Consider the following 13,470-nt stretch of genomic DNA (forward strand, 5'->3'; position numbering starts at 1 on the left):
CAAAAATTTATGCGCATGCCAGAGCTCTTTTACTAAAGAGTTAAGAATAAAGAGCTCTGGCGTGTGCGTTGCACCGCCTCTAAAAAAGGCGCCTAACACCTAGGGAAGAATAATCGGAATAACGCTCGCAGCGCCACTAGTGGGAACGAACGACCCTTTTTGGTCTCAGTTTCGATACACAGGTGGCGTTTGAGCCACTTTTTAGTTCACTCTACTAGTGTTATTGTTGCATCGATGCACAGGTGCGTAAACATTGCAAATTTTCTATGCTGCACCGCCGACGACGTGTAGTCCCTCATTAGATGCCAGTGCCGGTGCCGCAGGTCGCACAGCTTAAACGATCTCCGTTTACGTGGACGTCGGTGGGTGTTCTCGCGGTAGGTATCGGCTTTCCAGCCGCATGACTTGTCGTGTGGGGTAGCGCGTCTCCGGCGGTCTAACCAGCCTGGTAAAAACGGGCGTCATAACCTAGTAAGCATCGGGGGCTACTCTGTCGAGGCGCGAAAACATAAGCGAGAGAACCATTTGCAGTCTCCTGCAATCCACGTTGCATGCGTGATGTTTCGCTTCAGCTCGCAGGTATGTGCGCTTCGTAGGGATTTTGACCCTCTCGGGCGTCAGTTTTGCGTGTTCCGCCGCAGAATACTTCACTCAGCGAAACCGGTAAACTGTTCGAGCTGAAATTCCGCACAGTAATGGCATTTGGTCGGCAGTATTGTTTTATTCCACATTTGTTTGGGTACTTGCCTGATTCGACGGGAGGGAGATATTCGCATTGTCTGTGGCAGTCGGGCAAGTACCCAAACAAATGTGGTGTAAAACAACACTGCCGACCGAATGCCGTTCCTGTGCGAAATTCGATCTCGAACAATTCACCGGTTTCGCTGAGAGAAGCCTTCTACGGCGAGAGTAAAATTGCTGAACATGCTTTTCCAAGCAGTGGTCGATATTAAGGCCATGAAAGGACCGTTTCCAGCAATTTATATTGCCTTGAGTACGCCGGCTGTTTAAAAACGGCCAGATATAAAGCATGCAAGAACAATGGCAAGGGCCTCTTGGCAAAGTGCCTATTTCAACGAAACAGGCATGTGTGTGATGCTAAACTTATTTCATTTACGCTTGCATACGTGCACGCTGTATGTCTGTAGCCTCAATAGATCGATCCTTGTGTTGTTTGCATGACAATATTGAAAGCGAGAGCAAAGTTGAAAGGATATCAACTGCTTCCTGTTCTCCTTTCCAGCAGTATATACTGAGTTCCTTTGTAATTTCACACTGCAATTTAAAGTCATGCCTGATATTTGAGTTCACCACTTGCAGCTCGTGACAACACCGAAAAGGTCAGAGGCAGGCAAGTGCAGCTGCCGGTGCGATTGCCTTGGTGATTGTAATTACAGCTTGGAAGTATGTAGCATGCTTCATAAGCCCAAGTGGGCGCCTTGAACCAATGTGAAAGAAGTGTGGTGACGCCGGTAGTTAGGCCAGCGTTTAACGGTATAGCGATAATCAGCTCTTTGAAGATACGATGCACATGCTTTAATGATCCAATGCGCTACCGCCCACCACGAGTTACTTAAGAATCTTACCTGTGGTGACACTGCCGTGCACCGCATCTAGATGTGTGCCCGCATTTTCTTTTTGCATCAGATCGCCAGGTTGTGTCATGCCTTTGTTTGGCTTTTCATCAAATCTAAGGAGCCTGTAACCACTTGCAGCGCACCTGACTTCTGTTGCCATCAGTGTGTGTGTATGCTTGCAAAACCATGCCTAACTAAAATTCACTCTAAAAACGTGATGCAGGATGCTAAATGCCACATACCACAGCAAACCAACTGTTGTGTTATTGCCCAATGCCCATTTATTATCAGTTCCTTCCTAGTTTTAGAGGAGAACAATGCTTTTTTTCGACATAAGAAAAGGAGACGAGTTCTCACTATGTGACATGCTGAACAGCTGTAAGGGTATTTAGCCTTCCTTCACAACTGTGTGCGAACACAAGGCAAGAAGTGAGTAAGGTGGAGCCCACCAAGAAAGCAACGCATAGCTGTATTCCACATCTGTCACCAGCATGTTTTTTGAAATCACGGCCTCATCGTTAGTGTCCAGGACCGCGCATCCCAGCACCACACACTGCTACTGCCGCTACCTCCCCCACCCCATGACTGGTTGCTGGTCCAGTATATTCCAACACTTTCAGCAGCATTCTCTAGATTAGGCATACACTAATGCAAGTGCAGCAGCACAAACACAACACATATCACCCCTGCATCAAGTCTCTATACTCAATTTCATACATCAGGTGAAACGCTGTGATAGGCATGGAAGTAGTCCACACCGGAAAAATAAAGGGAGGCGTATTACTCCACGCTTGTTTTGTGGCTGAGTGGTCTAGGGCACGAGAAAGCAACAGTGTGTCGTTAGCTGCAAAAGCGCATTTAATAAAGCTCATGGCAAATGTATCATGTATTAAGCCCACAGGCAAAGCATTAATTACTTTATGTTCACCGCACTGAATGCACTACTTTTTGATCGTGGATTCAGGCAGCCCAAAAAAGTGTTTTGACGATGTTGCATGTGATGTATGAAACAGAATATACACACCCCTACTGGCACAAGCAGGTGGTATTCAGAGGCCTGGATTGGGAACAGTTGGGGATAAGAGTTAATGGAGAATACTTAAGTAATCTCCGATTCACTGATGACATTGCCTTGCTAAGTAACTCAGGACAAACTTCAAAGCATGATCAATGGGTTAGAGAGGCAGAGCAGAACGGTGGGTCAGAAAACCAAAGTAATGTTCAACAGTGTTGGAAGGAAGCAGCAGTTTACAAGTGGTAGCCAGGCACTGGAAGTGGTAAGGGAATTCGTCTGCCTAGGGCTGGTAGTGACCATAGATCCAGATCGAGAGAGGGAAATGACTAGAAGAATAAGAATGGGGTGGAGCACATATGGCAGGTTCTCTCAGATCATGAATGGTAGCTTACCAATATCCCTCAAGCGAAAAGTATACAACCACTGTATCTTACCAGTACTCACTTATTGGGCAGAAATGTGGAGGCTAACAAAGAGTGTTCGGCTTAAGCTAAGAACAACGCAGTGAGCTGTGAGAAGAAAAATTACAGGTGCAACGTTGAGAAACCGGAAGAGGGCATAGTGGATGAGGGAACAAACCTGGGTTAATGACATCCTAGCCGAAATTAAGAAGAAGAAATGGGCTTGGGCAGGGCATGTAATGCGTTGGCAAGATAACTGCTGGTCCTTAAGGGTAAGGGAGTGGATTCCAAGAGAAGGCAAGCGTAGCCGGGGGCGGCAGAAAGTTAGGTGGGCGGATGAGATTAAGAAGTTTGCGGGGATACAGTGGCTGTAGCTGGCACAGGACAGGGTACACTGGAGAGACATGGGAGAGGCCTTTGTCCTGCAACGGGCGTAGTCAGCCTGATGATGATGACTGGCACAAGCACTTCGTGCCAACCCAGCCGTTGCTGAAAGTTGGATCTGCACAAGAGTGAATGTGTAAACGTTCGGTGAAGTTCTTCTGCGGTCTCGATGGGATGCAGTCTTTTGTTGTCTCCCTTGCAAGCTTGGCAATCTGTTTCACAGCAGGACTGGCGATTATTTTTCTGCTTCGGATCCATGGCAGTTGAAGCATCACAAAAGCCCAACAAGGCCAGTTAAGATGAGGCAGTTAAGTCCAATTCAGTGCAAATGCTTACATTATAAGCGGAACAGAGGCAGCGAGTAATAAGCCAAACACTTTTTGGCTGACTCAGCATTGAAACTCATGGCCACTTGGTGGCAACATGGCTAGAAGCAAACTGCATTGCCTGTTGTTCAGGCCTCAAAAATACAATTTGTTAACTTTCCAGAGCATAGCACCAGTGGATTCTTTTTTAAAAGGATGGGTAATTTTTTGTTCTAAGTGTTACGGTGGTTGGAGATAGTACCATCCAAACTTGTAAAATAAGCACACGAGGGATCTGGGCCCTGAATTTGGGAATGATGAAATCACAAATGGATCCATTATCCCCAGTCCTATTGGTTGACATGTCTGCCAGTCTGTGCTGATCATTAGGACTTTGTGACTTTTTTTTCTCAGCCTTCTGTATGCTGTTTATTTAATCTTAACTCATTTTACCCAAATGCAATATTGGATATAGGTGGGATATGGGATAGTTTACCGAGAAAGAGTAAAATGAAGTAGTTTCGAGATTCTTTCTGATACATGGTGGGAAGGTTAGCGCTATTTTTGTACATATATACTGCCGTCACGGTGGCTCAGTGGTTACGGTGCTCGGCTGCTGACCCGAAAGACGCGGGTTCGATCCCGGCTGCAGCGGCTGAATTTCGATGAAGGCGGAATTCTAGAGGCCCGTGTGCTGTGCAATGTCAGTGCATGTTAGAGAGCCCCAGGTGGACGAAATTTCTGGAGCCCTCCACTACGGCGTCCCTCATAGCCTGAGTCGCTTTGGGACGTTAAAATCCCAATAAACCTGTGCATATATACTTAATCAAACGGGGCAAGGATGCCAGTTATGAGATTATCACTCAGAGAGTAGTACTGTTGGTAAGACATGAAGAGCTTTGGAAGCGCAAAAACATGTGCTTATCCCATCCACTTCTCTGCTGTGTCCTGCTTTTGCGCTTCCAAAGCTCGTCTTATCACTGGGTATTATAGTCTTTGCAGCCTAATAAGATGGCATTTCGCTCGCTGATCTAATTTGGCTTTTCTATATCTGGAGGCATGTGTCATCTACCTCTCTTGCTTCTAGTAGATTGATCAGTGCCAGAGAAGTGGTGTGGGGCTTGCCAGAGCAATGGAATTAAGTGCTGTCTTGGAGCTATTGACCATTCTTATATTTACTTCAGTTGAAGGCCTGCAGTGTTGTACAACTATAATGAAAGTGGTGGTGACTCTTGTTATCATTGCACTTGTCTGTTTGACGGCTCAAGGGTGGTGTCAGATTCCTGTTGCATGCATGCACAGTGGGGCAATATGAGGCATATCCTTGCCTGCTCACCTTTCAGACATGCACACTGCCTGTGTATGTTTTGTGAAAGCCTAGCAGCGTGCCACCTGTTGTTGCTATGCTCTGTGGAAGCCCCCTCGTAAATGGTGCATGTGAGCTGAGCAAGTGGGAGGGTAAAGTAAGTAGTTGCTTGTAGGTTATTAGTTGTACCTGAATGGGTGCTATGTTGTGACGTTAAAGGTGCAGTGAAGAGGAATCTGAACTCGTCTTTTTGCCGCGGGAACTCCATCTACACGTTCCTAGCATTCTTAGAAACTGCGACTTATTGCCCTGTCTGGCCGATTTCCCTAATTAAATCGAATTAATGTCCGGCTCCCGCCTTTTTTTTTAATTCTCCCTCGTACGGTGGGCGGAGTCGACCAACGCGCGGAGTGCCTTTCACCCAGTCCCGTGGCGGCTTGCCGCTCTGCCATCGGCGGAATAATGCGTAGTAATCCGCAGAAGCAAATAGTCCGCGCATATTTTTATTTCTGCGGGCTTGTTTTGCGGCTATGTTATCTGCAAATAAAACTGTTTATTCATGGAAACATAAAAAACAAAATAAAGCGAAAGCAAAGCCTCCACGGAGCTGGCTGAAAGGCACTCCACGCGTTGGTCGAACGCGGAGACTAAAAAAAAAAAAAAGGCGGGAGCCGGATTTAATTAGGAAAATCGGCCATAGTGGGCAATAAATCGAAGTTTCTAAGAATGCTCGGAATGTGTAGATTGAGTTCCCACGGCAAAAAGACGAGTTCAGATTCTTCTTCAGTGCACCTTTAAGTGAGGTCTTAATTCACCATCCATGGATGTCTGGAATGGGGAATAAAACTTGGATGGAAGCGAGTGGGAATTTTGAGTGAACATCAAAGTGACAAGATCTTGCAGCTTGCTTGGGTAGCTTGTCTGCAGGAATTACTCACTCTGCATATTTTTGTCTCGTGCTGTCTGTCTTTTCTTGGCCAGGAAGGGGTGTTGTTTTTGATGTCGGTTGCCATTCCAGAAGCCACCAGATAGCGTAATTATGTGGGAAAAACACAATCATATAGCAGCCTCAGTCAGATGTGTTGGCAACGTGTGCATCTTTCTGCTTTTCCAGCATGGAAAGAATTAAGTGTTTCCATAATAAATGTATTTGAGGAGAGCATTGTGGTACTTTGCGATTGTTTAGTGAGCTGATATGCTAGGTAGCAAACATTTGCTTGGAATATACAGCTAGTTTGAAAGAGGGCTGAATTGCACATGGAGAGGCCAAAGAAACCTAGGTATGGTGATTCACCATCATGCTGCATGATCGTAACAAAATTAAATACAGAAAAAACAGAAGGAGTAACCTTTTTTCGAGGTTACCAATGGTTAAGGGGTTGCCAGAGTGTTGCTAGTACCAATGAATTAAATTTCATGGCGGCAATATGGAGTTGCTAACAGCTGTTTGATGGCATAGTCGGCATGCTGTCTGTTGGTGTCTGTAGAATAATTCCCCATGAATAGTCTCTGTGCTTGTTCTGCAGGGGCAGTGGGCATCTGCCACGATAATGCTGGCTTGCAGGTAATCCTTTACCCATTGGACTTTCTCATCTTCCCACATTTCCCAGGTTGTCTGTGTTGCGTTGTTGATGCACCAGGGCCTGCTGCCTCTGCTTGCTCGCCGAGCCCTTGCGTCCATGGCCGGAGTTGGTGCACCGGGAAACTTCTCGGGAACTTTTTCAGTCTCCTATGTGACGGCACCCAACCAGGACGTTGCCAAGAAGCTGGCCACGTGAGGATCTTTGCCTTGTTGGCTTCTTCTTTGCAGGGGGAGGGACACTTGTTCATGCTGTGAGGGGATGCCTGGTCTCAACCCAGTTATGGCCAAAGCCAGCTCATGTAGCAGCTCAAGCCAACACATTGATTTCCTGCAGCCATTTCCCAGTGCTGGTGACCCCTGTCGGTTTTTCTTCACCCTTTAACCACCATCCTTGAGCTGTACTCACCATGGGAGAGTCACACTAGTCCGGCCTAATGTTGCGCTGCTCCCACCGCTGAAGACAGGTTACGGTCGCCAGTTGTGTTGGTTGCAATTTTCAACACTAGAGGATGGTAATTGTCCATGAAAAGAAGATGGCAAAGAAGAAGATGGTAAAAAAGATGGTGAATCTTAATGAGAATTGACAACACAGTTGAACAAAAATAAAGAAAGAAAAGCTGAGCATGGTGGCAATTGCCACCACCCCGTTTCAAAGGGGGCGCTCCTATCCATCCACCCATCCATCCATCCAAATGTGTTTCGCACCTTGAGCACGTGTTTTAAGCTTGACAGCAGTTATTTTCGCCAAAATTTGCCAGTGCAATTTGGCGATTTTGGTGCATTTTTTGGGGATTCATTTGGCAGTTAAATGGTTAATGTAGTTAGGCACAGCCAGAGCTAAATAATACGGAGTATGCTTCAGTGTTCCAACTATTCTCATGCATTATATAAAAGAGGAAGCTTCTTTGCTTTTGCACGAACGTAATGTTAAACATATATATTACGTGCCACTTAATTTTTACAAGGTAAGGCCTGAAAGGAGTCTAATTGCTGAAACAAGCTCCGTATTATTATGGCTGTGTCATAATTGCTGTGGCTGCTTTTGACTGGTTGCAAAAGAACAGATGCAATAGGCATCCTGCGTATTTTTGGGCCCAATAGACTGCTATGCCACCGCAATGCCCCCTAGGAGTTGTGGCACTCCACTCGGCTCGGAGTGTTCTTTTCGTTACAACACAGTTTCTTGGCTGTGTGTATTCAGGGTGTATAGGACAGGTGGCTTCATCTGATCGCTGCCATGTGCTGTGACAGGTGCACTGAGCAGACAGCACCAGATTTTGCATAGCCTGGAAAAGAAGAGCACTTGGAAGCTTCTGAGAGAGGTTCTGTTACAACTCTAACCTCACCCACCTTATAACTCTGACCTTGCACCTGGGAACCTGGTGTTCCGCAGGATGAAGGAACATTTGAAGGGCATGAGCTTTGCGTCTGACACTGCATTGTTGGTGTTGTCAACAGTTCCTCTCGTTCTTCTACTATGGCACACAAGGACCAGTCTACTCGCCATTGCATCCTTAGTACCCATTTCATGGCCGCATTTTATCTGTTTTTTTTTTACCTCTTCCACGCTGCTCTCCTTCTGTCTTTATCTCCCAAATTCCCCTCCCTAACGCAGAGTAGCATGCCGGCGATATTAAAACGCCGGCTAAATTCTCTGTATTTCATTAAAGAGTCTCTCTCTCTCTCTGCATTGGTGGCAGAAGTGCATTGCCGCTGGTGAGGGCAGTGTCAAAGAAACTCCCAGAGCAGTTACCACCCGTAATGAGAATTTCATTGACGGCTTTGGCCACAGTACACAGTGATGAATGTTGGGGACTACATCGTTTTGCCTAGGTGCCGGTAGCGTGTACATTGGGATTTTGTGATCTGCGGGATCTTGTCGTGCTGCGTGTTTACAGCCAGCATTCAGTTATTCTCTATTCCACCTGCTACACGTTTGTATGCCCTGGCCTCCCACTGATGTGCAGTGCCCCTGTCGCGCACTTCCTCTCGACTGCATCCGCATGTGTACTATGCCCTTTGTTGAGTTTCATTGTGAGCCATGCCGTGTGGCTTGTTATGCATCTCTTGTGTCTGTTTATTTGTTCATACATACTGCAGGCCCTATGTGAGGCTATTGCAGGAGTGGGTTAATGAAATCATTAATAACGCACAGACAGAAAACTGTAAGAACAAGATTGACATGAAGTAGAGCAGAGCACAAGAAATGAATATAAAATGGTGTCACAGAATATACCAGAGATGCAGTAACATGAAATAAATTGAAGCAATGCACTTTAAACACAACAAAATACATAAAATCATGTAGAATTTCTACTAGGAATGAGTTTAATGTTCCGGGGATTAGAGACCTTAAGACCTTATTCTTCTGGGGATTAGGTTACATTTTTCAACTGTGCATGAAAAAAAAACTGTATTTGAAATTACTAGTACAGGCGTAGTATAGATTAATGTTAAGGTTTTGGTGACTCCCGATTCATCAGGCAGTATCTCGAAATATATCTGAAGGCTGTGTGAGACGTGGTAAGAAGAAATGATGATGCAGGAACTTGCAATGCAGTACCAACCCTCGATGGACTCCTGATGACATGTCAACAGAACGAGAGATAGTTTAATTATAAGATGCAAACCATGACTAGTGCAAAAGAAAACTAGCAGTCCAAATAACCAAGTGAGGATTTCTCAAACTGACACTGAGCTTCCATGCAAGATTGGAATGTAGTACCAGTGAGGGGAGCTCCCTTCATCGCCACTTGGGGCTTCCAAGGATGTTGTTGCAAGAGGCGGCTTAGAAGCGTCTTACTCCTGACAGAAGCTGCTGCATATAGAGGCAGTGGTCATTGTTGCTGCTGCTGCTGCAGTCCCTCTCCACATGGCACTTTCACTGAGTGCTGTTTCCGTCTTCCCCACTGGCATCTTTAGCTCTGTGGGGACACCACGCTCTGATGCTGCAAGTTGGGGGTTGCTGCCATTATCGGCGTAAACGATGTGCTCCTGGGAAAGGGGACATTCCTTACCAAATCACAGAGGCTACTTTAATTGAAAATGCAGCTTTTATAAGCTGGAAATAGTCAGTAATGAGCATATTTTTGCCGACAACATGTGGCAACATCCAGACAATTTTTTGGCGTGTACCTCTGGGGCTAGGCTGTGCACCCATTGACCTCTAGACGGGGATCACGGGGGTTCTTATTGGACTTGGCATGGATAACAAAGTGCCGTGCACGTATGTCATTGTAAGAGCTGTCAATACTGAGACAGTCATGTACCACACTGTTCATGCTTGAAGTGTGCTTATTAGCTATCTGTGTCCAGTGATGCTTGTTAGCAAACAGCGCCTTGCTCATCTAGTGCGAACAAATGCATTTCTAGAAATAAGCTTGGGACTGTGCAGTCATGGTGCATGCGAGTATAACGTTTCCTTGCCAAAGTGATGGTGATGACTCATTCATACTGTATAACTTCAATGGAACTTATTCCAACCAAAGTTTTGGCAGGAAAATTGCAACAACTTTAGACACGCATTGTAATCACTCATTGTAGACACCATAACAGGCAGTCTAAATGCTGTCACATTTTCTTTTTTAACAGTGTGGTTAAGAATGCCCCCAAGTTTTTTCTTTTACTCACATTGAGTGTTTCTGTAAATTCTTAGTATGGTATGTGCTTGCCCTTACTGCTGATCAAGGGTATCTTGTCAACTGTGGCAACGTCGCAAAAGTGTAAGTGGTGCTCAGTAAAACATCAACAATGAACCTGATTGTTAGGCGGGAAAGAGCCTTTAAAGGAACCCTGACATGATTTTAACGTGAGAAAGTTCCTATTCAATGGAAAACCCGGCGTAGGCGTGGCTTGAAGATCTTGATTGGTCGAGTGGGTAGTGACGAGAAAAGCAGTTTTGCTGAAAAAAAAAAAGGTGGCCAAGCGGAATCGAACTGCTGTCCTTTGGGTCGGTAGCCTGGTCTGCTACCTCTGTACCAGTGGGGAACGTTCATTCAGTGGGATAAACGGCGGCCTTTTATGAGCACCTTGCACCGTACAGTAGGCGAAATGCAGTACTACAACACTTAGTTAATTAGGGTAACTAATTAGTGTTGCCAATTAATGTCACATATTAGCATCACTGACACAATAGATAGAGCGTGTCAGTTTCCTTGAAAGAGTGTACCAGGGGACTCCCAAGCAGGGACCCTCCAAGTAGGGACGCTATGTGTCACATTCTTAAGGTGAGCTGAAGAGTCCACCAAGTTTTTGATGGTCGTATTCTAATGCAACAGATTTCTACAAGTGCTCTTTGTCAGTATTAGAGTCAAATTTGAGTGCCCTGCATGGACTCTGTAACTGACAAATAATTTTTTTTAATTGTTACTGCCAGCTGATGAGGGTGACACCTTGGCACGCATTCTTAGCCTGGGGAGGATGGGACATAGTGGTTGCAGTCTTGACCTGTACGAGTTTAGGGGGGAGAGGGCGGGCATCATTTGTTACTTTCGGTGTTAATGAAACTAGGTTTAAAATTTGTTTTCGGTGCATTGATGGGATACTGATTGCCCGTGCGGTTTTCTTGACGTCATTAGATACCATTTCATGGTTCCTTTAAGCAAATCAATCTGCATTGAGGTATTATGATAATCCTGCAAGATAACCGCTGGTCCTTAAGGGTAAGGGAGTGGATTCCAAGAGAAGGCAAGCGTAGCAGGGGGCGGCAGAAAGTTAGGTGGGCGGATAAGATTAAGAAGTTTGCGGGGATACGGTGGCCGCAACTGGCGAAGGACAGGGCTAATTGGGGAGACATGGGAGAGGCTTTTGCCCTGCAGTGGGCGTAGTCGGGCCGATGATGATGCAAGCATAGCACACTGATACCATACAGCTGATGCAGTAATATTGAGCAGCTCTTATATTTTGTTGCCATGCTTGTTTAATTGCTTTTAGAATTGTTCTGACTACAATGGATGAATGTGCCCACGAACCACTTGTGCAGTTGAGCAATGATGCAGTTTCGCGTGCCCCTATCCTCCATAGACTGGTTTTCTGTGCTGGCGTGAAAATTGCCAGTAGCACAAATCATCCTTTGACGATTGTTTCAGCGGCCTGGTGGAAAAGAAGCTGGCTGCGTGCGTCAACATAGTTCCTGGCATTGTCTCTGTGTGAGTATGGTGCATACATTCTTGCCGCCTTTAAGGGGGGAAGAGGGTCTTAGAAATAAATTTTTATTTATGAAGTCACAACTATGAAATCATCAGGGAACGTGCATTTTTGTGTGCCGATTTCAAATATGTAATTTAATTTTATGTATAACAAGTCCTTGTGCACTTATACAATATGTTAGGCAAATTTTGCTGAGATTTTTGAAGAAATTCTACTGCAGGGAACTTGTTAGACTGCATGCCATTGGTTTCTCTTGACACCAAGCTATGCAATAAGGGTAAAATTATCATCCTGCGTGTTATAGAAGGTCAGTTATAAGTTATAGGATTTTGAAATCATCAGTTTCTTCCCGTTCGTGAAGTAGCAAATTCAAGACCCTGTAACTCAACTTCTATGATAGGTAGGATAATCATTTTGCCCTTATTGCATAGTGTGATGTCAAGACAGGCCTATGGAATGCGTCCTAGCAAGTTTCGTGCAGCAAAATTTATTGAAAGCTCTCGGCAAAAAGTTACATAACATATTATATAGGTGCACAAGGACGTGTTTTATATAAAATTAAATTATTTATTTGGAATTAGCACGCAAAAATACATGTTTCTTGAAGATTCTATTATTGTGACTTCATTGACAAAATATTTTTTTCTAAGACCAGCTTCCCCCCTTTAAAGGGAAACTGCATAGGTTTTAGAAATCAACGAGCTTAAGAGGGTCGAATGTGTGAAACCTGCCGGTAAAGCATGCGAATTCTTTTTGAGCTAGCACTTGAAATGGTGAAGTAATCGTCAATTAAATTCTGGATGCCCTTCAAGCTTCTCCGCAGCGCACAACGCCAAGTGGGGGGCGCATGATGACGTCATCGAAGGTATGGGTACATTTCCAACGCACAAAACGCCTGCTTTGAAGGAAAAAAACGAACGCCACCGAAGGCGAACCCTGCCGAGAGTTGTTTGGCAGCGTCCAACGCGTCAGGGCAGGGTGTGGCTAACGACAGCGGTAATTTGAAATCATACCTTCCATGACGTCACGCTAAGGTTTCCTGCACTTCTCCGGTGCATTGAGGAGAAGCGCAAATTTCAATCGTCGATTACGTCACTATTTTAAAAGCTAGTGCAAAAACACTTGGCATCCTATACCTACAGCCTACATAGATTTGAATCCTTAAATATCGTGAAATTTAAAAAAAAGTGCGGCAGCTGCCCTTTAACCCTAGAGTGAGGAAGGAAGCACCTTTCGTAATGTGCGCAGAGGCATGAGGTGCAAGTGATGTCAGTGGCTTTTCTTATGGCGCCATATTCTGACACTCTTGACTTACCCATAACTGCTTCAGGTTATGTTCTGGTATCAAGAAAAATCTGAAAATTTATGCATCTATATTGAGAACTCCCCGTTAGTGGCAAGAATGGCTCAAAAACTTTACAAACTCATGTACCCCACACACTTCCACGCTCGCAGGACTGCAGGCATATGATGTAAGAAAAAAACGCATTTATGCCCGATTACTTATTTTCATCATGTGAAGCTGTTTATGCGGTGAAAAGTCAGCTGCACAGTCTTTTACTAAAACATACTGCAGTGTTAGAGAGGAAAGAAGTTACAGCACCAGACGACAGTTTCCAGGTGATGTCCATCCCTCTTTATTGGTTTGGAAAAACGGTGATGTTTCCTAGACACAAAATGGCCTTGCCATTGTGTCCAGCAGGCATTTCAAATGGAGCAGGTATCGCTGACTTCTCGAAAACCACGCTTGAC

General features: G+C 45.2%; 1 protein-coding gene across 5 annotated transcripts in view; it reads left to right on the forward strand.

The window, feature by feature from the left end:
• Positions 1-182: 182 nt before the first annotated feature.
• Positions 183-13,470, forward strand: part of LOC149356740 (protein CutA homolog) — a 51,438-nt gene continuing 38,150 nt past the window's right edge. For 3 of the 5 annotated variants that reach the window (XM_089584301.1, XM_089584300.1, XM_089584299.1), the window contains exons 1-3: positions 240-377; positions 6,599-6,762; positions 11,658-11,717. In XM_089584301.1, coding sequence (XP_089440427.1) covers positions 303-377; positions 6,599-6,762; positions 11,658-11,717 — 299 coding nt within the window. In that variant the 5' untranslated portion in view covers positions 240-302. Of the gene's footprint in view, positions 378-413; positions 580-6,598; positions 6,763-11,657; positions 11,718-13,470 lie in introns of those variants that run through there. The other 2 variants (XM_089584303.1, XM_089584302.1) reach the window with 2 other exon arrangements.

The sequence above is a fragment of the Amblyomma mixtum genome, chromosome 3 (assembly GCF_055824585.1).
Source record: "Amblyomma mixtum isolate Tamu chromosome 3, ASM5582458v1, whole genome shotgun sequence".
In the NCBI taxonomy this organism is placed as follows: Eukaryota; Metazoa; Arthropoda; class Arachnida; order Ixodida; family Ixodidae; genus Amblyomma; species Amblyomma mixtum.